Source organism: Acipenser ruthenus, chromosome 15, assembly GCF_902713425.1.
Source record: "Acipenser ruthenus chromosome 15, fAciRut3.2 maternal haplotype, whole genome shotgun sequence".
In the NCBI taxonomy this organism is placed as follows: domain Eukaryota; kingdom Metazoa; phylum Chordata; class Actinopteri; order Acipenseriformes; family Acipenseridae; genus Acipenser; species Acipenser ruthenus.
The window spans coordinates 17,546,367-17,570,983 of record NC_081203.1 but is presented as its reverse complement, the minus strand read 5'-3'; the positions used below and the strand labels follow the sequence as shown (position 1 = coordinate 17,570,983).

General features: G+C 44.6%; 1 protein-coding gene across 2 annotated transcripts in view; it reads left to right on the top strand.

Annotated features, from left to right (window-relative positions):
• LOC117422397 (uncharacterized) overlaps window positions 1-23,600 on the top strand; it is a 103,006-nt gene extending 79,406 nt beyond the window's left edge. For both annotated transcript variants that reach the window (XM_058987234.1, XM_058987233.1), the window contains exons 24-34: window positions 72-10,901; window positions 11,500-11,703; window positions 13,189-13,372; window positions 13,887-14,027; window positions 14,238-14,319; window positions 14,979-15,148; window positions 15,733-15,797; window positions 16,729-16,931; window positions 18,367-18,446; window positions 19,750-19,908; window positions 20,395-23,600. In XM_058987234.1, coding sequence (XP_058843217.1) covers window positions 72-10,901; window positions 11,500-11,703; window positions 13,189-13,372; window positions 13,887-14,027; window positions 14,238-14,319; window positions 14,979-15,148; window positions 15,733-15,797; window positions 16,729-16,931; window positions 18,367-18,446; window positions 19,750-19,908; window positions 20,395-20,496 — 12,220 coding nt within the window. In that variant the 3' untranslated portion in view covers window positions 20,497-23,600. The remainder of the gene's footprint in view (window positions 1-71; window positions 10,902-11,499; window positions 11,704-13,188; window positions 13,373-13,886; window positions 14,028-14,237; window positions 14,320-14,978; window positions 15,149-15,732; window positions 15,798-16,728; window positions 16,932-18,366; window positions 18,447-19,749; window positions 19,909-20,394) is intronic.
• Window positions 23,601-24,617: the final 1,017 nt, after the last annotated feature.

The window sequence follows — 24,617 nt, the reverse complement described above, 5'->3', positions numbered from 1 at the left end:
AAGATGTTCTTGGTTGTTTCAAGGTTCCTACCTGGTTGACGCCTTTCTTTTCTCATTCCTTTTCTCCTCAGTCATTTCCTGAAGCAGAAAAAATCACCTGAAGCATCTGCCTGGTCCAGCCACTGGTGCACCCGGATCCCTCGGAAATGTCTATCAGAGGAATGTCTTCCAGCAGCAGGGGTTAGAAAGAGGACAAGAGTTTCTATAGGAGATTGTCGCCATTCAAGACACAAAACAGGCTCAGTGGAGAACCTGAAGGGGCCTGACTTTCACACGTGGCCTAACAAAGACCAACCCAGAATATGCACCACCACCGCCGCAATTACACACAGAATACACGAATCCCAGCAGCCAAGTTCTAGTGCTTCAGATCACTCCAAGAACAAAGACAGGACTGCATCCAAGAGCAGAAGATCAAAACCTCTGGGAAAATCATCAAGTGAACCAAAGGGCTCTGCAAAAAGCAATAGATGTTTAAAACGAATAAAAATGCTGATTTCTCAATCCGTTAGCCCGGGAATTAAAACCGTCCTAGCTGGGATGTTTAGAAAACCCCCTTCAGGTCAGGCAGGGAGAGCAACTAAAAGTTCAAATAAGGCAGCCACCAGATTGTCCTGCAGCCTGGAAAGGAGTGCGGTGAAGGAGCGTCCCATCAAAATGGCTTCGTCCTTTGAGGATCTGGACCAGCTTGGCAAGTCCACAGCCGGCTGCAGCCAGGAGAGAAGGTGGCACAGCGCAGAAGTCCTGAGCGATGGGATCAAGCAGACAGCTGGTAGGCTGCTGGACGGCTGGGAGGAAGATAGAGAGGACTGTGAATCCTCAGACTCTGACAATCTGTCCTCGCTGGATTCCCTGTCCTCGGCCTACACCAAAGCCTTGACTGAACAGCTAATGCAGGAGGAGACAGCTGAGCCTGAGCTGAGTGATGGAGCGAGAGATGACAGCCAGATGTCTCAGGACTCCCTGGCAGGGACTGGGAGTGGAAAGAAGCTTATACATTCACCCAAGGTGGCAGCACAAAGCTTGCAGGGATTAAGGCTGTTTCATAACCCCAGTTCACCTGGAAACTGGCTTGACAAGTGGGGAAGGAGCGTCTCTTTAGATAGCTTGGCTAATGGTGAGGAGGAAGAAATGGAAGACCACTCACCCCAGGGCTCTGGAGCTTCAGATGAGATTCCGGCTGAGATTTACTGGAAGCTCCAGAGCCCTAGAACACAAGATGTGCACAGCACAGTGCTGCATAAACAACACATGGGGAGTGAAGAGAAGAGAAAGGAAATGGGGACATTGGCGAGCCCTCCTGTAATGGATGATAGTCCTCATTTGGGAGATCCTTTTTCCTCTGTTCAGACACACTCCAGAGAAAGAGCAGTTTCCCTGTCTCTCACTGAAGCATGGTCCTCTTGTGAGTCATCTGAGAGTCCCCGGATGCTCAAAGACTCGCTGAATAAAAGCCAAGGGCTTTATACAAAACAGACTCTCTTCAAAACCCCCAGTAAGGTTGACGGATCAAAACAGTTAGCAGACAACCCAGATCTGTCAGCTACAGGGAAAGGACTAGAAAGTTTAAGAAGTGAAACAAACTCATACATCAGTAACTTAAACCAGCAGTTGAGCCAAGGTGAAAAGAACTACTGGATTTTAAATGGCACATGTGTTGAAAACAAGGCTCACCATGGACAGCCCATCGCAGCTATCAGTGCTGCTAAATCCAGCACACTCGGTTCAGATGCTGGGAGGACTGAGAGTTGTTTGGCTGTCACGTTATCATGTAGCTTGAGAAGCGAGGCAGAGGTGGAAAGCCAGGCTCCTATATCACATGGGATTAGGTCTCCTGGTTCAACAGTTTTCAACCATCTTGATGGAAGAAAGCAGGACATAAACAGCCCATCACCAACCAGTAGGAGTAAAAGCCTCCCAGTCACTTTTGTGCCAGACTTGGTTGAGCATCCCCAGACTACACCAGACAATCATCCAGCTATCTCTGGTAGCAAGGTTACAGACTCAGAGAATAGCAACCATTTCTTGCTGGGTTATCCTGAAGAGAGCCTTTCTGTAGTGGAAGGGACCCACATTCATGCAGAGCAGAACAAAAGTGTATCCAGTGGAGAAGTCTGCATTAATGAACAGGAGGAGGGTATAATCAGAGACAGCAACTTATCCAGTGCCTCTGTAACTGCTGCACAAATTCAAGAGCTAACAGAGTTAATGTTGGTGCCAGTTAACACCCAACACTCATTAGACAAAGGTGTGAAAAAAGATGGGGTTGATACGTCTCCATCCTTCTCAGAACAGGAGACTAAGAGCGGCCGTGCTATTGGAGACTTAAAGCACAGCGTGAAGGCCGAGGCTACCTGCATTTCAGGCAGTACCTGTCCCAGTGCCGGACCCAATCTGCAGGTTCTGTCAGTCCAATTTAGGAAAGATCGTGGTTACACCTCTTCAGAAGCACTGTCGGAAGACCACCCCACTATGAGGAGCATGCTGATTCCAAACAAGGAGAGTTCTGCAGGAACTTTACTGAACAAAAACAGGAATCACAGCTTACAAGCTGCTGTTTTTGAAACTTCCCCTGCAGATCCAGCCATGGTCCCAGACCTTGGAATCACCAACGAGAAAAAGGAGTTTAGTTTAGCTGGGGGAGATACTGAGGAGCTGATTTTGAATCCCTCGGCTGAGAACGAGAACAACGGCTTTCCAAATTTAGAACCAAACTGTGGTACAACAATGCAAACAGATTTCCTGCAAGAACAGCAAATAGCCAGGCCCAACACAGGCCAACCCACTGAAGAATTCAGCAGTACCAGCATTAGAGCTGAGGTTTCAGACATGACAAACACTCCAGAGAGGACAACTTGGGAAGAAAAGGGTTTAAAGAGTGTGCAAGTGAACTCTTCTATTGAGGAAAACAGAGATCTGAAGCAACAGACTGACAGAGAAAGTGCCACTACAGTCAAGGATGTGGATACTCCCAAGACTAAGGATGGGGATTTGATTTGTCAGACACTTTTAGAAGGTGCTGAGGTGGAAGAAAACCAAGGCAAATCCAGCATGAATAAATCCTCATTGCTTTCCAGGCATGAGTTTAGGCTTCCAGGAGGAGTGGGAGTGGGAGTGGGGCAGAGGAAAGACAGCGTAGCCACAGAGCTTCAAAATGATATCAAACTTCTAATGGACAGAACACAGCTTGAATGCAGTTCAGTCCAAGTGTCGGATCAGAGAACCACTGTACGTAGCACCAATCCACGTTTGGATGCTGACCCAGAGCCATTACAGAAAGAGAAAGAAAGAGGAATAGAAATAGGGGAAGGCAGTTTGGGAACTGGCATGACTGATGAAGGCTTCAATGAGGGGTCAAGTGACAATGTCAGTGTGGAGGTCTGCAAGCTTTCTGGGGAAACCATTCAAGTTGACCCCAGTGTACTGAAAGATACTATCAAAAAGCAAATCCAGCCATCTGAATTTAGAAAAGACATATGCGCTGTAAAGATAAAGAATGTCCATTTAACAGCACCAACATGTAAAAGCCACGTTTCTGATTTAGCTATTAAGGAAAGCAGGGAGGAAGAGAAGAGTGGTGATGAGACAGAGCTTGGGCAAGCAGGAGAGAGAATAAACATTGCTGAGGGAGTGAGACTGGAGGACACAGAGAATGTGAGACCTAGAGGGGGAGTGGAGAGAAACCAGCAAGCAGTTCGAAGAGAGGGGAAAGAAGGGAAGAAAGCAGATAGCTGGTCTATGGTTCAGAGAATCTCAACGGGGGAAAGTGCACAGTGTAGCTCTGCAGTGAGAGAGAATGATGTGCCAGACTGTGGTAATAATGAGGACAGGGAAAGTGAGGTTCAAAAGGTTGCAAATGAAGCAAATATCCATAGAGATAGTGGTGTCTTTGATGTAGAGGAAAGGCATAGCACCATTAGAGAAGGGGGAAAAGCAGCAGTCATTCCAAATCAAACAGAGAATGAAGTAGCTGATGCCCTCGGCAACAGTAAAGTCAGAAAGCATCATCATTCTGCTAGGTACAGTCCCATACCTTCAGGAGAATCTAAATTAGACCACACTGGGTTGCTGCATACAAACCAAGAGGACAGAAAAGCAGCAGATGTACATGAAATAAATGAGAGGAATCCTAAACAGCATGCTGATGTTGAAGCAGGAACATTGAATTCCACTGACACAAATCAAGCGGTCTTACAATTCATGCACAAAGGTAACATGAGCCCACAGAGAGACAGCAGACCTACACTGGCCACAAGAACTGATAAACCACACCACGTGACTAGATCTGATATTCCAAAAGGTTTACAAGGCTGGCCCATTGAGGTCTGCACTGAAGGAACAAATGGCCTACTGAAAATAAAAGTGGAAGGAACACAAAGCAGTATCGGAGAAGGGCACTGCGGGAAGTGTGTCTCCGAATCCATGATGAAATCCAGGACTCCTGGAGGTAGTTTCAACGGGCAAGCTTGCAATGACAGTGCAGAGGCTTCTCATTTGGTCCTGGATGTCTCCTCCACAACTGGTGCCAAAGAAAGGTACACCTTTAGCATACTCAAAGCAACAAACAGCGCAACTCCCAGAGACAAGAATGCTGAAAGCAGAACCAGTACTGAAAGGGATGGGGCAGAAGAGGACTCCAGTGCATCCCTTATTGCAGCAGATGATGTTCCCTTGACATCTGGCCATATGGAAAACCATGATGTTGGCCTGATGTCATCAACGAATTGGCTTGAAAACACTGGAGGTGACAGCTTAGAATTTCCAGAAACTCATTCCAAGGGTAATACAACTGAAGAGCTTTTAATTAGTAAACATCTTACAGAAAAACCTGCAAGGCCAGGATCTAACACTCTCATCGGTTCACCACAGCTTCCGCCCCCAAACTTCAGTGCAGCTTCAGAAGGGCTGTGCTTTCTGTTGAATCCTGAGCAACTGCATACTTGCAAACCAGCAGTTCTGAAAGACAGCTATGTCAGAATTGACATGGCAAACTTTTGCCTTGATTCTAAAAAACAGTCCCGCTTTCCACTCTGCTCCCAGAATCACGAGAGAGTGAGAGAGACAGGGGGAAATAAGGAAGGATATTTTGCCCAGACTAAAGCTCAAAAAATCTACCCTGGTACAAGCCAGTGCAACACGAGGGAGAGTAGTATGGAAAGACTAAAGTATGCACAGATTGGAGATACTGGCCACTCTGCTGTGTATGAGGAAGAATCTGAAGAAATAGAAGCAGTTGTCCCAGGAGAAGTGGAGGGTTCTGCCATTCAGATTTCGGATAATATGACTTCAGGAATGATAGGCACAAAACAATGCCATTACAGCACCCACATTCCTAGAATAGCAGAAGATGGTGCTGATTTAGTGGCGGGGACAAATGATAGCCACGAGAGAGCAGGGGCAAGCGATAAAACTAGTTTGAAAATGGAGAGAACAAAAATGATAATGTATGACCATTTATGTAGCAAAAACACTGAGGCTGCTTCAACTGACACTGAACATATTTCACTAGACAGTGAATGCAATAAACCATTATCTACGGAGGAGAGAAGTATGGCGACACAGGATGCTGGTGCCAAGGGGTTTCCACAATGGAGTAAAAATCAGCATGGAAATAAAAGGTCCTCATTGGAGGGCAGTCTGTATCCTTCTTCTCATGCAGTAGGGAGTGAAGCATTCAATTACAGAGACCGAAGAAATCAGGAAGACGTCACAGAGCCAGAACCAGAGGAGAACTACTTGGAAAACATTTCCAGACCATCCAAAGAGGAATACTCCCCTCCAGAAAGGGGGCTTAAGGAGAGTGTAAAAATGAAAGCTACTTCACAGCAAGACTCCCAAACTACAACCCCAGGGGTCTACAAAATACAGATGGACCCTGGTGCCCAAGATTATTTTGACATAAGGATGTCTAACTGGACCGTTCAGCATGGTCAGCCAGTCCAGTATGTACCTGAAAGATCAACCCATTTCAACAAAATGAACCAAATCCAAAGTTCAGTTTTACAGACTTCACATTTCAGCGTGCATGAAGTTAGATCCGATACGGAGATGGGCAGAGGAATTGAATCCAGTGATCAAAGTTTGGCATTTGGAACTCCGTCTGAGAAAGACCCTCCTGTCAGTTTAAACCGGGAAGGTGCATTTGCAATCCAGACTGTCTCTGATGTGGTATTAACACACAGGCCATTGGAGGCTGGGTCTGACAAAGCCTACCAGCAAAGACATGAACAATTAGAACAGCTTCATGAGACCGCAGCACTGCTTAAAGATTCTACAGATGTAGCACTTTCTGGCAGTGAAACCGACCAGAACAAAGCACCAGAATCTCTCATTTCACTTGCTGGAAGGTTGAAAAAGGGGTCTAAGACATCCCTGGCTGTCAGTGCAGCCATTGCTGAGGAGGGAGACAATGAGAACACTGCTTCTAGTCATTCAGGTGTCCAGTCTACTGCACTAAAAGGAGGGGTGTGCAAATGTGAGGGTCAAAAAGAGGGAAAAGAGGAACTGGCAAGCAGAGATAAAGTTCTGATAGTCAACCCCAAAGAGTGCCAGGAATATACAACAGTATATATTACTCCTCAAACCCCCAACAATAACCACAATGATCAACCCAATGCTGCGTTTTTAAAATCAACACCACTCAACGTAGCAGTTCATGACAGACCAGCGAGTAAAGCTGCCCAACCTGAAAACAATCCGTTAAAGTCCACCACACACCTCAGAGGCACTCCTCTGTATTTCACTGAAAAGCCAAGTTTGTCCCTACTTGAATGTTTGCAAGGCCAGGATAAACACATTGTTCAAAGGACTTGCTCAGAAGAGCAGCACAATCCCACATTAACAGACAAGTCTGCTGGGAGTAAGCATGAAGAAGGACCAGTTAATATATCAACTGCTCTGAACTCATCCGAAGGAATTGGAAAAAAACAAATCAGCTGCGGAACACCTGGAGTTGAATCCCGAGAGCAAGGTGTTCTGAATCTGTCCTCCTCCAAGGAGCAGAGACAAACTGATCTTCCAGCCGCAGTATTAACAGAAATAGCTGTGACTCAGGATTACAGGAGGGGCAACGTTTCAATCGCCTCCACAAGCGCAGTGGGGTTCATAAAGCTTCTAATGGCCGAAGAGAACAGTGCTAAAGATGTTGAGGCCGCCAGTGTTGATATTCAGGTAATACAAAGATCCGCTGGCATTGAATTCAATAGTAACCATGTCCCTGTGTTTTCTACAACGCTTTCCCCACAAGCATTAGGGGAGATGCATGTGCAACAAAAGATAACTGAGAAACAAGCCACGCAGAGACATCGAGAATTGGAAGCTGATGGGAACATTACAGTTCCGTACACACACATCCAATACCCTACTCTGTGTGGGGCGACGGTTGGAAGCCATGGAGTGGCCACAACCTCAGCCCCATCTTCCGTTCACAGAAGCAACTCACTGGAAGACCTCGAGTGCACTGTTAGTGACCCCGCAAAGGAAGACTCTTCCAGTACAGATGACAGGGGAGCCTTTTGGGATAATGGAGACAGAGCAAATGTGGACAAGAACCAGAAGAAAAAACAAAAACTTAGAAGAGGAAAACAACAACCACCTTCTTCAGAAAGTTATAATTCTTCCAGCTCCACTTCACAAGACACAACACATAGCTCATCTCAGGAACAAAGTGGCGAGCATCTCAGGAGATCTCCAGACAGACCCTCAGCATCCTCACCCAGGTATAGAGGGAACAGGCACAGTGAACACTCCAGGTTAGAAAACAGCAATGAAGAGCACAGGGCATATTCACAGAAGCACAGGTTATCAGCCCTATTAATGGCTGGGTTGCCTTCTGATGCTGAACATGGTGTTGAATCCACTGCTAACTTCCATCAAGGCTTCAGAGGGATGCATGCTCAGTCTAATGGGGAATTTCATTTGAGCAAATCTCCAAAGCCCCCAGATGATGATACACATTATCTACAGCCTGGTGCCCTAAAGGATGCCAAAACCAATCTTAAATCACCAAGCCCTCAAGGAAAACTTTTCAAGAAGAATACAAAGACATCATGCAACGAAGACCCAGAGTGCACAAGTTCAGGGCCTCTGACAACACGTCTCAGTGGTGCACAGGTCATGACCCATCACAGTACTGAAGAAGGAGCTCAAGTTCCTTTTCTCAGTCACCACAGGAGACACTCTAGACAGTCTTCCAGGAAAGAGCGATGCCACCCTCAAGAAGGAACCTCAGGCATGCATGATGAGAAAGAGATGATGCACTTTGGTTCCAGTGACATCAACCCCTATGTCCACCCATGGCGACAGGAAGAGACCAGCAGAGTTGGCTGGAAGCATCACGCGTTTGGAAGTGCTAGTGACATCTCCTGCCAGCCACCTCTCCAAGATGGCAGCAACCAGAGAGTAACGAGATGCTCCAGTGTGGATAACGGCTTGAACGTTCAGAACTCGCCCTTACATTCCCACTTGAGCTCTTATGCCAATGCACGAGCGATTTCCAGCACTTTAAGCAGTGTGGAGGACTTCCAGGGACAAGATTCGTTTGATACAGAGTATAATTCCCACCAGCATAACCACCCTAGACCCAGAGATGCACTGAATTTAGAGAGCAGGGTGTCTTCCTACCAGATTCCCCCAGGAGCTCATGGCAACAGCAGTGTTCAAGTGGATGAAATAATGCTACTGTACCCTTCTGAACCAAAGTCAACAGTAAAGTCGTTATCTGAAGTTACCCTAACTGTGACCTGTGACCAGGGCACCCAGACATCAGCTGAGGCGAGACAAAGAAAGGCAAACCGGCACAGAAGCAGCAGTACACAGGTTCCTGTTTCCAGAAAAGAAGTTGAGGAAAATGTGGCTCAACGACCTACATCATGGGCAAGCTTGCAGAACATGTCCATCCATCTCTCCCAGCTGCTTCACAACACCTCAGATCTTCTGGGCAACCTCCACAGCCTGGGAGCTGGGGATCCCCAGCTGCAGCCCATCGGACCATTCCAGTCTAATACACCGGATTCCTTACATAACTACATACCTTCGAACGGAAGGAGAACGATGGACAGCTGCGCTCAGACATCTGTGGATGTTGGAATTCAGACAGATCATTTGTACCAGGCAGTCAGGGTGATCAAACAACACCTGCCAGTCGAGGACACAAAGAGACCACAAGAAGTCAATGTAATAGTCAAAGTGGTTGGTTCTGATATTCTAAACATATCTCAGGAGAATAAGGACATCACATTAACCTTACTGGAGAGGAAGAAAAAGGCAACTGTTAAGATGCAAAGCATGCCTGACCTCAGGATTGGCAATGCAAGTGTTTTGCAGACATCTCTTGAATCCCACCATTCTGCAGATGCTTCCCCTGTTTGTGTTCGAGCTTCAACACCATCTCTGGATCAGAATAGCGCCCCCATCATCCTTGGACTTTCTTCTGTTGGGTCTCCTTCCAGCCTCCCTGGGCAAAGCATTTCCCCAAGTAACCTGGTTCGGGGCTGTTCCATTAGCAGTCCACAGCTCTCTAGACTGGAAAACCAGGTGTTCCAGGAGGGAGACACTGATAGGGATTGCAGTCTGTCCAGCAAAGCCAAAGCTCATTCTAAACAAGTTCAAATGGTGGATCGTGCTACGTCCCCCATTTTGACGCTGGAGGCTGGAATAAGTAGTCCTGTTGCCAGAAGCAAGTCCACCCAGTGCCTCACAGATGGGGAGAACCCAGAACTCCAAGAAGACTCCCTAGATGGACAAAGAAAATATCAATCTACATTTAGGTATGGCATCCAGGAGCCAAGAGACAGTCACCGTGAGCTGACAGAGTCAGAAAATGGCTTGCAAAGAGACAACCGTTTCATTACAACTAGCAGGACAACCGACAGAGTTGTGGCTGATGTTGGAAAAGTTAGCGTCGTCAGTGAACCACGCATGAGGGGGAGAAAAAGTTATCCCCTGAAGCCAGTGCCTTCTAGCATGGAAGATGTCCATAATTCAGCTGGAACCAAATATTTTGTGGATAGGAGTGGGAGGCAGATACCAGTGAAAATGGACTGGCAGTCAAGCTCGGAAGAAATAAATCTCAGGAAATCTTCCTCAGTTCAACACCTCCCTGGATCTTGTTCTTCCACCTTTAGCAGGTTGCAAGACTGTGCTACATCTGCTCAGATACGGAGCGCACATGAGCTCCTAGCAATAAGCACTCAGGAAAACACTTCCACACAGACCCATGAAGGCTCTTTAACAATCAGGATCCCATGCAAGACTAATGCAGCACACTACCTAACTGCTTCTGATGGTTGTGAGGGCTGGATCAGATCTGCAAGCTGTCACAATCAGTCTCCTGATCCTTATCCTTTTGAACCTTCTGAAGTGAGTGAGATGACCGTCCAACTTCAGGAAGACAACGATGATGCAACATCGGTAGCTCCTAGCGAGTGCAACACGGAAGTCCTCCTTAATATAAACCCGATAGTTGACGATCCACAAACGTCTTCTCATAACCACGGCAAATGCAGGGTGCCTGAAGATCTACCCCTGCACAACAAATTCAGCAACTGGTCAGGCGTTCATTTCCGCCCGCCCTCTCTTTTAAGCAGCGCTGCAGTTAGGACAGCCAGTGGATCTCAGACACAGAAGATGAAGAGGCTGTCTCAAGGTGAGCCGATGGAGAACGACTCAGAGTTTAGGGCATGTGAGGGAGAAAGGATGAGGGAGATCGAGAAACTGAGGAGGGAGCGTGCTGAGATTATGTCTGGAGTCCGTTTGGAGATGAACCCTCATCAGCTGACCGTGGAACTCACTGAGGCCAAGCTGAACTATGGGCTAGGGGAGACGGACACCCTTCTCAAGCTGCATTCGGGGACGGGGAAGGAGACAGATGGAGTGACAATTAAACAGCAGCTGTATGACAGGTAGGCAACTTAAACTAAAGCCTCGGATTCCAAAGGTCTTATGCTGTGATGTATATCACGAAATAAAAGGAAACCTAAAGACAGAAAGATAATACTGCACTTAGAAATAAGATGTAATATACTGTGACCCCCCGCCCCCAACTAAAACCAGGCTATGAGGGTGTGATTTAACAAACAGCCATTCTACCAGTATTGAACCTTTTTTAATAGTCCCCAGTTTTACAATCTGTTCCTGTAAATGATGTTTCCTGTTTAGGTGGCTTCCTCTAATCATATTGAGAGTGTTTTTGTGGTGTCACACTTTGTTGGGTCTGTCATACAAAAGTGTAAGAGACATTAAATCTAAATAAATAGCAGACAAAAAACATATAATAGGCATGATTTATTTTTATAGAACTTGCTTATGTTTTGTTATTTCTATTCTGAGTGTGAGGTCTACTCTCTCAGCAAAGTTACAAGTGTAGTACTAATAGGGGACATGACTTCTCAAATTCATTACAACATTGCAGGGCTTTCACTATATAGTTTATCTTGCTGGCCCTCAATGGGGGAAGCAGATCATGTACTGTACAAACCCTGTGCTGCTGTCTGTCCCCAGGCACATGAAGAGCATCGAGGGGCTGCGGCGGGAGAGGGAGGCGCGGCTGCAGAGCTGCAGGAGAGCGCGTAGTCTGAGCCCCAACAAACACCCAGTGCTGTGTGCAGGGACCCAGGGAGAACCTGCCTCGTGGGACCCAGACCTGCCCAGCAAGCGCAGGGAGTACCTGCAGCAGCTTCGCCAGGGCGTGGTGAAGAGCACCAGGTAGGGGGAGGACACACCGTTGGCATTAGAAATACACAGGAAATATACATGAACAAGCACAGATGGGTCCAGATACTGGCAGATCCAATCAGAACAGACCTCTACCATACAAGTAGGTAATGCAAGAGACAACCGTGGACAAGAGAGGACAAGTACAATTCATGCACAGTTAGGTATGGACAGGATTGTTTAGTTAGAGCCATGTGCAGACATGTTAAACCTAGATCAGACACAGGTACAGTTCTGATCATACACGGTTTCATAGAGATATCCATATAGGTAACCCTTTAGAAATCTGTTCTTTGGGGTTATCAAATGGCTTGAAAATGTCCTGCGTTCTGCTTGGCTGCTGACATTTCTAACCCATATTGTTAAAACAGTACAACCAGTGGGTGAGACCTCATGTCATTCCATGCATTAAGATCAAAGCACACCTGGGTCCACAGCTTTCTAAAGTGAAATTCACCCCCATTGCAGCTGCTGATTAAGAGCTGGAGGCCACATAGATATTCAGCTTTATTCATAATTCTTCGTCTGACACGTCAGGAATCGTACAGATTTTAAATGACAGTCAATCTCCTCGGATGTGATTTCTTTAAGAACACGATGTTTCGGTGTGGTCGGCCGCAGTGACTCCGCCTTTGAAGCCTCGGGCTTGAGACCGTTTCTAAAACTGCGGTTCAGAGAGGTTGTGTTGGACCTTAACTACGAAGGGATCGCGTATTTTTAAATAAATAAATAAAATAAAATAGGTTCAGATTTTAAAGTTGCCCGTTCAAGAAGTAATCGGGTAAACAACGTTACAGTAGTGTCTATCGAAATACAGTTGCATTTGTGTTTACTATGAGTGGCTCCCAGCAAGCAACAGGCCACTGCCACTCTGAGAGTCTGGAGGACTGGTGGCGTTTAAAATGTAAAGGTGCAGAGTGGGATTATTGTATAAGACGATACAAGTAGGCAGTTTCATTAAAGTGTGTTAGTTTTCCTTTTCAGAAGAGCAATACATTAAAGCTGCAGTATATTATTAAATAAATAATTAAACATATTTGCATATCTACAATTAGTAGTCCTCTACCGCCAGCGTACAGGGACTGATTTGCATTAAAGCCATTTAATAAGTGCAGTAACACACTTGAAGGCGTGGGTTGTACTGATGCAGCCCACTTCTCTGCTGCTTTATCATGTGTTATTGCTCACTAATATGTCTATGAATCATATGATATTGTAGGCGGTAACAGTCTTGCAACATGGTATAGCATGAATCCAGTGTTACTGTAATCTTTAACTGTTAATAGCATAATTAATAACATGCATATGGCTGTATATAGTTACTTACAGTGAATCCCTGTACTAAAATGTTACAGATAACCCTTCTCATCTTTGTTCTGGATCTGTCTTTAAATAATTGCAGCTTGACCTGTTCATCCAGTGTAATGAATCGGTCAGAAAGATGCTCTGTGATGATTGGTGCATCTGTGCCTGCAGGGTTAAGGAGCCCAAGAAGTGGCTGGCGCAGACCCCCTCGGAGATCGAGCTGCTGCTCCGCGACTATGGGAGGGCGCGTGAGGAGGCGAGGACGGAGATCGCGCGGGCCAGGGACCGGCTGAGGGAGAGGACGGAGCAGGAGAAGAGGCGGCTGCAGCAGCAGGCTCTCTCACAGCTCGTCAAGGTCAGTCTGGGTTCATGCACTGGGCTCTCCATGGACAGCATTTTGTTTTATTACAGATACACATTAATAAAAACACTCAATTAGGTGTATATCAGTAACAGTATAGTATACACCATGTTTTAACATCATACATCTTTTTATTAAACATTTTCTGCTTTTTTTATAACAGACCTCGCACCTCGCTGGGTTGGCAGAAGGCATGTTTAATGTAATGCTGGGTTGGCATTGAATTCAAACACATTCAATACTGAGCACAGGGATGGGAGCTTAGAAAACGTCAAGAAGAAAATAATTGTCTTTTTAAACATTTTATAAGGGAATGTTATACAGAAGCTTGTTTGAATTATTCAGGTAAAATGGAAGGCGTGCTTGTGTATGTAATTGTGCTATATACAAAACTATAGTTTTGTGTTTATCTGCTGAGACAGGTTTCTTGTCAGTTTTTCAGCTCATGAGAGAGGAGTCTGTATTGTTCTTTGTCTCTAAACCCCGCTCCATGTCCCTCCCTCCGCAGGAAGAGCTGAGGCTGAGGACTCGGGTCAGCACCAGCACCCTGTGCACCGACTCCTGCCTCAGCCTATCTTCAGGGCCCAGCTCCGGGTACAACAGCAGCAACACCACTGCACCACCAGGGGGCAGCAAAGCCACTCTGCAGGTAGGAGCACAGCGCCCAGCAACACAATTACAGCCTTTTTCTACATCATTTAGTTTTTTTATAAAACATTTCGGAAGTGATTTCATGATGGTGAGAGCCAGTGCAATCTAGTGATCTGCAGCTTTGGATCAAGTTTCCTTGTGTTTTTCTGGAAATATGTAGCCACAGAGGTGTCCTGTGCCCTTAACTCTCCTCTCTCTGCATCCTCAGCTGGGTTCGGAGGTCACAGAGGAGTCCAGGGCTGGAGCAAGGGGCCGGCCTGCCCTGCAACGGCAGTGTCTGTCAGAACACGGTGAGGAACTTCACCGCACGTGGACGAGCTAGTGTGCAGCTGTCACTGTAGTTTCTTAAGACAAGGGGCTACAAGATGGGAATGTGACCTGCGAGTGACGACTGATGATGTCATATTTACTATGGGAGTTGTTTCTCCTACCATGGGGTATCTTCTCATAAATAACTTGGCCATTGCCACATCCTTATGATGTGTATCGAATCCTGTGTAGGCCCATTGTGCAGTTCTGTTCATGTTAAGGTTATTTTCCTACTCTTACTAGGTCAGTGCCATCTTTAAACAATAATAGGTTATTATTAATGAGTCATTTAGCAGACACTTTTATCCAAAGCGACTTGGAGACTAGGGGGTGAACGATGCATCACAACTGCTGCTGCAGGATCACTTACATTAGGCCTGCGGTTTTACTTCTCATCCGAAGGACGTTAAACATGCCAGCAATACATCCTGTCTAGTAGAGAATAATAAAGTACACTGAAAGTTAAAGGTTAGAAAGGACATAATTGCTTAAAATGACAAGCTAATTGGGAGTATTTACAGGTTTAAGATGCTCAGTCAGCCTGCTCTGATGAGTTTAATACGATTTCCTCGCTTGCTCTTTTCTCACTATGGTGTGCCTCTTCTATTAATCTGCTAATCCTATTGCACTTCTTAACCAGATGTCTGTTCTGAAGCCTCTTCCAATCACCATGACGTTCCAGCTGGAAGCCAGCAACCTGCCCACAGCTCAGGCACGAGGGGGAAGGGCCCTTCCATTAGCTCCGCCTCCTCCGCGTCAGCATCCTATCAAGAAATAGCCGCTCACACAGTAGCCAGTGCTACAGCTGAGGTAGGTGCACTATATTCTGTGTACTCTTTATACCAGCTTGAGGCAACACAAGCCTAAACATTTAGTTATTGTATTTCTTGCTTTTATTGTATTACTTGTATTGTAACACTTGAAATGTATTTGCTTACGATTGTAAGTCGCCCTGGATAAGGGCGTCTGCTAAGAAATAAATAAATAAATAAATAAATAAACATCAGAGCAGGATCGGGTTCAATTGAATTTTCAATGTAAAGGTGCCAACACTTTTGAACAAATGTTTGAAATTGTAAAGTGCTTTTTATTTTAATTTTTTTTATAAAGGTTGTTTGTTAAACTACCAGAAATGTAGTATCTATGTCATGTTATTAGTGGCTAATGTTCAGTAAATGCTTGTATCTCGCATGCTTTCTTGAATGATCGTATGTTAAGTGTAGGGTGCCAGTACTTTTGTCTGCTACTGTATACATGTTGATATGATGAGTGATGTGAAACTGGCTACTGGGAGATTTGTTTATTGTGGGTTCTTTCCACTAGACAGTGAATGGATGATATACTGCAGTAAAGTTTAAAGATCACAGAGTGAGAAGTTGAGCCCTGTGTTTCAGATCCAGGCTGCCTCGGAAGGGGACCTGGGGAACCTGCTGAAGGGCAAGGCAGCAGCGAGCTGGAGGTGAGTCTGGAGAATCTGAGCTTGCTGGGTCCTCTATCAGGGAGCCATTTCATTACAGGACAAGCCTTCAGCTTGCTGGGTCCTCTATCAGGGAGCCATTTCATTACAGGACTAGCCTTCAGCTTACTGGGTCCTGCATCACAGAGCCATTTCATTACAGGACTAGCCTTCAGCTTGCTGGGTCCTCTATCAGAGAGCCATTTCATTACAAGACTAGCCTTCAGCTTGCTGGGTCCTCTATCACAAAGCCATTTCATTACAGGACTAGCCTTCAGCTTGCTGGGTCCTCTATCACAGAGCCATTTCATTACAGGACTAGCCTTCAGCTTGCTGGGTCATCTGTCACAGAGCCATTTCATTACAGGACTAGCCTTCAGCTTGCTGGGTCCTCTATCAGGGAGCCATTTCATTACAGGACTAGCCTTCAGCTTACTGGGTCCTGCATCACAGAGCCATTTCATTACAGGACTAGCCTTCAGCTTGCTGGGTCCTCTATCAGGGAGCCATTTCATTACAGGACTAGCCTTCAGCTTGCTGGGTCCTCTATCACAGAGCCATTTCATTACAGGACTAGCCTTCAGCTTGCTGGGTCCTCTATCACAGAGCCATTTCATTACAGGACTAGCCTTCAGCTTGGATAACTGTCAAGGGTTCATACACACATGCATAAAAAAATCTTAGTTTTACATACAGCACATCTTATCCAAGTGGGAAGAAAGTACCAGAGGGAATTAGCAGAGATAATGGGCTGTTTTCTGGCAGATTGTCATGGGGTATTATTGCTATTATAAACCAATGAAAATATTGATGTGTTTTATTTACAGAATTAAACTATTTTTTTCAGCCACTTGCTTTTCAGTTAATGATTGTGAATGGAGTGCCCCACATTGTGAGTAAGACGTACGTGTGTGTGTGTGTGTTTGTGTGCCAGGTACCAGAGCACAGAGAGAGGGGTGCTGGCGTATTACAAGGAGTTCCCGAGCCCCACGAAGCATGGCTTTCTGTGTGCCGGAGTGATCGAGCAGCCCCTGCACAGCGTGTGGTGTCTGATCAGAGACCACTCCAAGACACACCTCTACGACAGAGCCATTAAAACAGCACGGGTAACCAGCGTGGAGAGCGGGGTTCAGCTGGGTGAGACAAGCACTTTCAATGGGATCGATTGCATCATTATCACACCATGAAATCAGTTGTACCCAATAGCAACCGATTGAGCCGGGCAATTTAAAGACATTATAAAAACATATATACATACCCCCACCCGCTACTGTTTCTCACGCTCGCTCTTTCTCTGAATCTTCTAACCCCATTATTGAACTCACTTATACTTTCACTTCCAGCGATTGCTTGGCTGCGATTCAGCCCAATCCAAACGCAAGCCGTTGATCGCATTGAAATCAGTGTATCAAGGCCTTAGCAATATCAGAAGTCCCGTCCCCATTGGACCCTATTAGTAGCAGCTACACTTACAGTTTCACTGAGTGTGATCTCACACTTACAATGACAAAGTATTTGAAATGTTCTATAACAACAGATGAAGTATGCTAACATCTGGTTATCATCTATTTTTTATTTAGATTAAGGCTTGTTTCTAAGTGTTCAGTGGTTGCCTCTATTCAAGTTGAGTGTACTTTCACTGGCACTCTTTGTATGACAGGCCTGACAGAGCAGAGTGCATGAAAATACACTTTCAGCTTCACTGGAGGCAGCCACTGAACACTTAGAAACATGCGTGCAATGCTGCCATATAATAAAAAAATGTTATTCCAATAAAATTAAGGTTTTAATTTACAGACGTGTATGTAAAGTTGCCATTGCCTTCTTTTGGGCTGAAATTTGTTGCTCTTAAATTTCCCAATCAGTGCATAAATTGCTCAAAAGAGGATAATTAGCTGACAGTTAACAGTACTGTACTTGACTGTGTGTTGATGCTGCTGTACCTGACTGTGTGTTGATACCTGCTGTACCTGATTGTGTGTTGATGCTGCTGTACCTGACTGTGTGTTGATACCTGCTGTACCTGATTGTGTGTTGATGCTGCTGTACCTGATTGTGTGTTGATACCTGCCGTACCTGATTGTGTGTTGATGCTGCTGTATCCGATTGTGTGTTGATACCTGCCGTACCTGATTGTGTGTTGATGCTGCTGTACCTGACTGTGTGTTGATACCTGCTGTACCTGACTGTGTGTTGATACCTGCTGTACCTGACTGTGTGTTGATACCTGCTGTACCTGATTGTGTGTTGATGCTGCTGTACCTGACTGTGTGTTGATACCTGCTGTACCTGATTGTGTGTTGATGCTGCTGTACCTGATTGTGTGTTGATACCTGCAGTACCTGATTGTGTGTTGATGCTGCTGTACCTGACTGTGTGTTGATACCTGCTGTACCTGACTGTGTGTTGATACCTGCTGAACCTGATTGTGTGTTGATGCTGCTGTACCTGACTGTGTTGATGCTGCTGTACCTGACTGTGTGTTGATACCTGCTGTACCTGACTGTGTGTTGATACCTGCTGTACCTGACTGTGTGTTGATACCTGCTGACTCTCCTGTGCTTGCTGCCAGTGTACCTGGTGATGGACTCCTCGCTCTGCTGCCTTAAACAGCCTCGGGATTTCTGCTGCATCAGTGCAGAGTCCAAGCAGGTGAGTCCAAACTCCCCTCCAGCCGGAGCTCCCATTCCTGCTCCTTTAGCACCAGCGTGGGGATTGAAGGGCTGCCACCCTGTGTCTTAGATGACACAACGTAACCTGTTCTTTAACACTTCCTCAGATTTAAATGAAGGTAGTTTTGCAACCTGACATGGTATATATGGCAGTACGTTTGTACATGTGTACAATATAGTGTTTAACACTGCAGTACTGATCTGAACCCAATAGAATATAGTGTTTAACACTGCTGTACTGATCTGAACCCAAGAGAATACTACACAATAGAACTGTTTATGTGAACTGTATATGGGCTATGTGAAGTAGCACTGCCAAGACTTATAATGCTATACTTGTAATTCATATAAGCATATACAGAGTGCATTATAAAATATAGCATAGATCAGAAACTTAACATGGTACACAGTGACTGAAGGGGATATTTTCTTTCTGGTAAAGTAACTTTTCCTGCACGGATATCTTGTATTAGTTGTTTTATTTGCTGTGCCACAAATGATGCGTTTGCTCATTATAGTGTTTCACAGGCCAGACACACAAGCAATTTTTTCTTGGCAATAAAAATTGACAATAAAAATTGACGGTATGTTACTAACGAAACGAGAGTTGTCAAAAAAATTTAGATTGGCAATCGAGTTGCTCTGCTAAACCACTTCTCTATTTTCAACAAATCAGTTGACAATCTGTCTACGTGCTGTTTGTGTTCAGCCAGTGATACTGCATTTTCTAAGCACCTGATTCCACTCTCAATTTGGTAAATAAGAAGTATGGCTACAGACAAGTGGACGCATGAGGAAACTTTGGAATTGATGTATTTTTTTTCATGATAGACAGTGGTTATGGCTGTTAGATGTGCAGAATACAGACACCGCAATAAAAGATGACAAATATAAGGAATTAGCAAATATTTTAGGGAAATCATCTGCAGAGGCAACAAACAAACTGAAGAACCTCAGAACTTCGGAACTTCTGCGGCACAGCCACTGTTTGGTCCAGTTTTTCTACTTTGACATTTCAAAATTCAGTTGTCAATATTTTGTTGAACTGACAGAGAAAAAAAATTGCACGTGTATCTCCAGCCGTACTCTGTGGAGAACAGCGATCCACACAAATCCAAGCAGCTGTTTCTTCACTTGTATCACTCTGAATGGGAAATCAGCACCAACAACGCTCACCTGTCGAGAGCTTGCTCCAAGTAATCGGTTTGAGCATCACTATTGTGCATATCAGTCAGCTCCTTACCCCGATTCCGCTGTGTGTGCGTGTCTGTGTGTTTCCTCAGGAGGAGCAGTTTGTTCTGGCACTACGCTCCGTGTACGACGAGGCCCTGCCACGGCCGGGCAGAGAGCTGGTCCGAGGGGAGGTGCTGCCCAGTGCCTGGGTCCTGCAGCCGGACACTCGGCACAGGAAGGAGGTCACCAAGGTCGTCTACATGACCCAGGTGCAGTACACCCCCGGGGGGCTCAGTCTCTTTCCGTTGAAAGAACAGGTGGAATCTGGTCTTACCCATCTTGAGTGTTTGCGTCGTGTGAAAATATTAAAAGCAATACCTTACAGGCACAGTGTGGTAGAGGAACATTAGTGCTAATCAGAGGCTGTGCTACCAGCTGACGCATCATTTTATTTAGTTATTGTTCGCAGTTAAATACAAATAATTGGTTTGCTTGTTCTTATTAGGATGTTAAAAAACTAAACAAAATGTTCATCTTTCTAACAAGCTCTTAATCTAACCTAGCTTTGACATGCTGTATGACCCTCTTGGCTTAGCCCAGAAGAAACTGATAAGAGAATTAACCCTCCCTTTAATAAAAGGTGCAGTCAGAACTACAAAGGGCTACTGCTAGGACGAGAACACAAACAGATTGTCAACACTGAGTACATGCATAGCTGTGCAGTGCTGAGCCTGGTCTCTCCTCCCTCCCTGCAGGTGGACCTGGGCACCCCTGCCCTGCCTCAGAGGCTGCTGGGGTTCGTAGCCAAGCGGCAGGCAATGGTCATCGCAAACCTGGCCAGCTTCTTTCCACTGTGAGAGGCACCAGCGCCTGGTCGTGACCCCCTGCAGCCGCCCAGAACCCACTGGCACTCGTCGCTGGATTCCACCACCGGAGAATCTCACACAACACAAGGGTAACCTGGAATTGTGTGTCTACAGGATGATCAGTTGGCCACTTGGTGCTGCTGTGGAACAAACATCCACAACAGATCAATGAATCCTGGCAGTAAACGATGGGCACAAATATTCTAGGAAGGGCTACCACCGTGGGACAAGGAGGTTACCTGCTTGCTTTGCCCACGAACAAGGCGTCTCCAAGATTGGTGTAACGCAAACTGAGAGGACAGAGACTACCTTTGATTAACTACTATGTGCCAAAGATTACAGGACAAATCCAGTCTACTGGAAGTCTTTATTTCAGGATGCATCGCCTTCAAGCAATTCAGTGTTTTCATTTTATAACTTGAAACATCTAAAGCTGGTACTGTAGTTTCCAGTCCAGTTTTCTGTACGGTCAGGGTTACCTGATCACATAGGACTTTGTTAAGGAATCAGTCTTTGTTTTATTGAATTTAAAGCATCATCTATTTCAAACAGTTGACCTGAGCAGCTTTTTAAACAATTACGCTAAAATTCAGTAACAGTTTGTTTTCTTAGTAGCTAACAAAAAGCGTATGAACTCTTATCAGAACTGAACTCTCAATTACTTAACTAAACCCTTAATTGAACAAATATTTTGCTTAATTAGACCTTTTTACTTGTTTTCAGCTTTTAAAACAATTGCAAGTTAGCTATAACATTTTATAAGTAACTTGAACTCTGCAACTTTTTAGGAACTGAGAACAATTAAAACGGTCTAATTAAGCAAATTATTAGTTCAATTCAGGGTTCAGTTCAGTAATTGAGAGCTCGGTTGGAATGAAAACCAGCAGACATAAGGAGTCCCCAGGACCAGGGCTGGGAAGCCCTGCTGTATCGGATGCACTACTAGGAGGCAGATTACACACTCAGTTGAGTGGTGGTGAGCTGTTTGACCACAAGGGGGAGCACAGCTGTACTGGGTGAGGTTTGTATATCATCACCTCGTCTTTAAACTTTTAAATCTAAAATGGAGTGGACAAACGCTCTTTACACGGACCCTCACCATGGTGTATTCTCGTATCACTCTACAGCACCTTCTGTTATTTTACTGACAGCATTACCAACATAGCCTGCAAGACACAACCACTATATATAAACTGGATTTATTCACTGTAAGCTTTGTTTAAAAAAATGTATTCTGTGTAAAAATGTGAAATGTATTTGGATGCCACCTCAGGGCGGGTGAGTGAAAGTGTTGACAATCACAGCCTGAAGCTACACAGGAGGTACAGCTCCTGTCCTGCAAGGACTCCGACATGAAAGAACAATTGTTTGCATGATGTCATTTCCGTGCAGCCGTGCAGTGGATGCCTTGAAGTGCTTCACCTCGTTACGTCAGCAGTGTACGGCAATGACATCACAGCAAGAATCCCTGGGAAACTGTTGCCCAGATCAACCAATCAAAACCACAGGTTCTTATCCGCCACCCAGACCAACCAATCAATCAAAACCACAGGCTCTTATCAGCCACCCTGATCAACCAATCAAAACAGGCTCTTTATCAGCTACTTCCAAATGGCCGTTACCCACATCTCCTTTATTTGGGAGAGAGGAGAGGAAAACGCAAGTCTGAAAATATTTTGAATTTGGGTTTGATGAGATCCAAACATCTCTTCAAGAATTAAATACAGAAATATTTCATAAAAAAGAAAACAAATTTAATTTACAGCTGCAGAAAAGGCTGAAAATCAGCCAAAAATTCCTGGAACCATTGACTAAGAATTATGAAAAGAACTACCCCACACCATGCAATTAAAAAGGCAGGTTTGTCTGAAAATAGAAGAATGTACAGATTTTATTTTTTTTAAGTAAGAGAATTTTACATGTTCATATATAATATGCTTTTTAGTGGTATTTAAATTTTGAAGGTTTTTTTGTATTCATGTATTGGTAACTTTTTTTTATACAAGCACGTAATATTTTGATTGTTGTTTTGTTTTTGCACTTATTTATACATCTCTATTTTCAAATATATTTGCTTTATTTAAGTACTGCTTGTTGGATTTTTCGTTCTTACACAATCTATTTCACTGTTCATTATTATTTCCAGGTGCTATGACAGTAGGGTTGGATGATAATGGCCTTTTCAAATATTCTACCTGCTAAAAATGATTACAGTCGGCACTGCCTAATCGGGATACTGATAATCAGGATTGGTGCTTAAATAGGATACAACTACACAGAGCATTGTGAGGGTCTGGAACCAACTCCCCAGTAGTGTTGTTGAAGCTGACATCCTGGGATCCTTCAAGAAGCTGATAGATGAGATTCTAGGATCAATAAGCTACTAACAACCAAACGAGCAAGATGGGCTGAATGGCCTCCTCTCATTTGTAAACTTTCTTAACTCTGGGAGACTGTTCTTCCCAGTGCTATTTATGTTGTTTAATTGGGATAATGTATTTTCAAATGATGACTGGAGATTGTTTTTCAGAGCAAGACAGGTTTGCTTAGCGCAGTGCAGTGACTACGTGATTACGCTGCGACTTGCATAAACCAGGTTAAACTCTTTAGGGAGCCGAGTCTCCTGTGGTTTCTCAGGCTGCTGTTGCAAGGAAAGCTGGCAACATCGCAGGTGCCTCGCCTTGTGAGAAGATGTGATATCATTATTTTTCATTTCATGTAGAAATAAAAAACAGCAAGTAATCTTGTTTAGGAATAATAAAAAAAAATAAGTAATTGACTCGTATTTTGAATGATGTATTAACTTTAACCATAATGTGATGTGATTTGATCCTTTAACTTTTCATTAAGAAACAAAAAAAAGTGTGACTAAGGTCATCTCAACTGCATCTCGTTTAATTGGAACAGCCCCTTATTCTGGGATATTTTTCCTTCTCCCAAGGCGCCCCGATAAAGCAGCACCGACTGTTTGACCTTTACGATTACTTTAAATCCTGTTGTAACTTATGTTATTCCTAGAGTACATTGTTCTTATGTTATTCCTAGAGTACATTGTTCTTATGTTATTCCTAGAGTACATTGTTCTTTTTCTCTAACGTACATTTTCATGACTCCTTCCTGCTTGTTGGATTTTTGAAATAACCCCATTCCCAGTTCAATTACATGACACTTAGCCGGTTTGTTCAGAGATGAAAGAGCAAGAGAGGAACAAGCAGTGGTGCTGATGCTTTTTAGCTTTAGAGGATCAAACACCATTTACGTCAGTAACATGATCGCCAGTAATCGTTCAGTTCAATAAATGATCAAGACTGGTCCTGGCTCAACCATCACGTGGTGTGCAGGATGAGCTGACATCTGCTCTAAAGTTCCTGGGTGTAAAAGAGGAAGCTGGCTAGGTTGTGGGATCTGAGGATTCCCACTGAACCCTCACTTCTCCTGATGTGTGGGGATTGCTGAAATGAGGAAACATTCATTGGACAATCGAAATTGGGGAGAAAATCGGGGGTAAAATAATTTAATTCAAGACTGACCAAACTATCGATTATAGCCTGATAATCTACCACTACAAGGCAGTTCCATGTTTAAACAAGGTTTCTACACTACACAATTTACCAATGGTAAGAGCCTAGAGTCCAAGTTTAACCTTCACTTACTGCATGGTAGACAACTTGTTAGAAAAAGTTTCCTTCTAAATTTAATGGGCAAATCAAGGGAGTGAGAGTGGCATACGAGATGTAAGAGTGTACAGTTCACTTGTAGACAGCACTGGGGTCAAGCCAGCGGTAGCACACTGCCTGTGCACAGCATAACAAGTCATAACAATAAGCAGGTCAATTCCCCTGAAATTCAGACTAGATCTCAAATAAACTGCCTTTTAACCCACGGTGGTGCAGAAATGAAAAGCAAATGTTTGAAGTCACACCTTCAGGCAACAAACAGAAATTCATTCTATTCTTAATACATATGATGGTCCTGGTGAGCTACATGTGTGATGCATATTAAGATCAAATGATCATTTTAATGATGGACTATTTTGTTATTAGAGAAAACTTGCATTAGAGAGAGTATGTATTTATCATCCCAACTATGAAACACACTTATTCATCACTCAA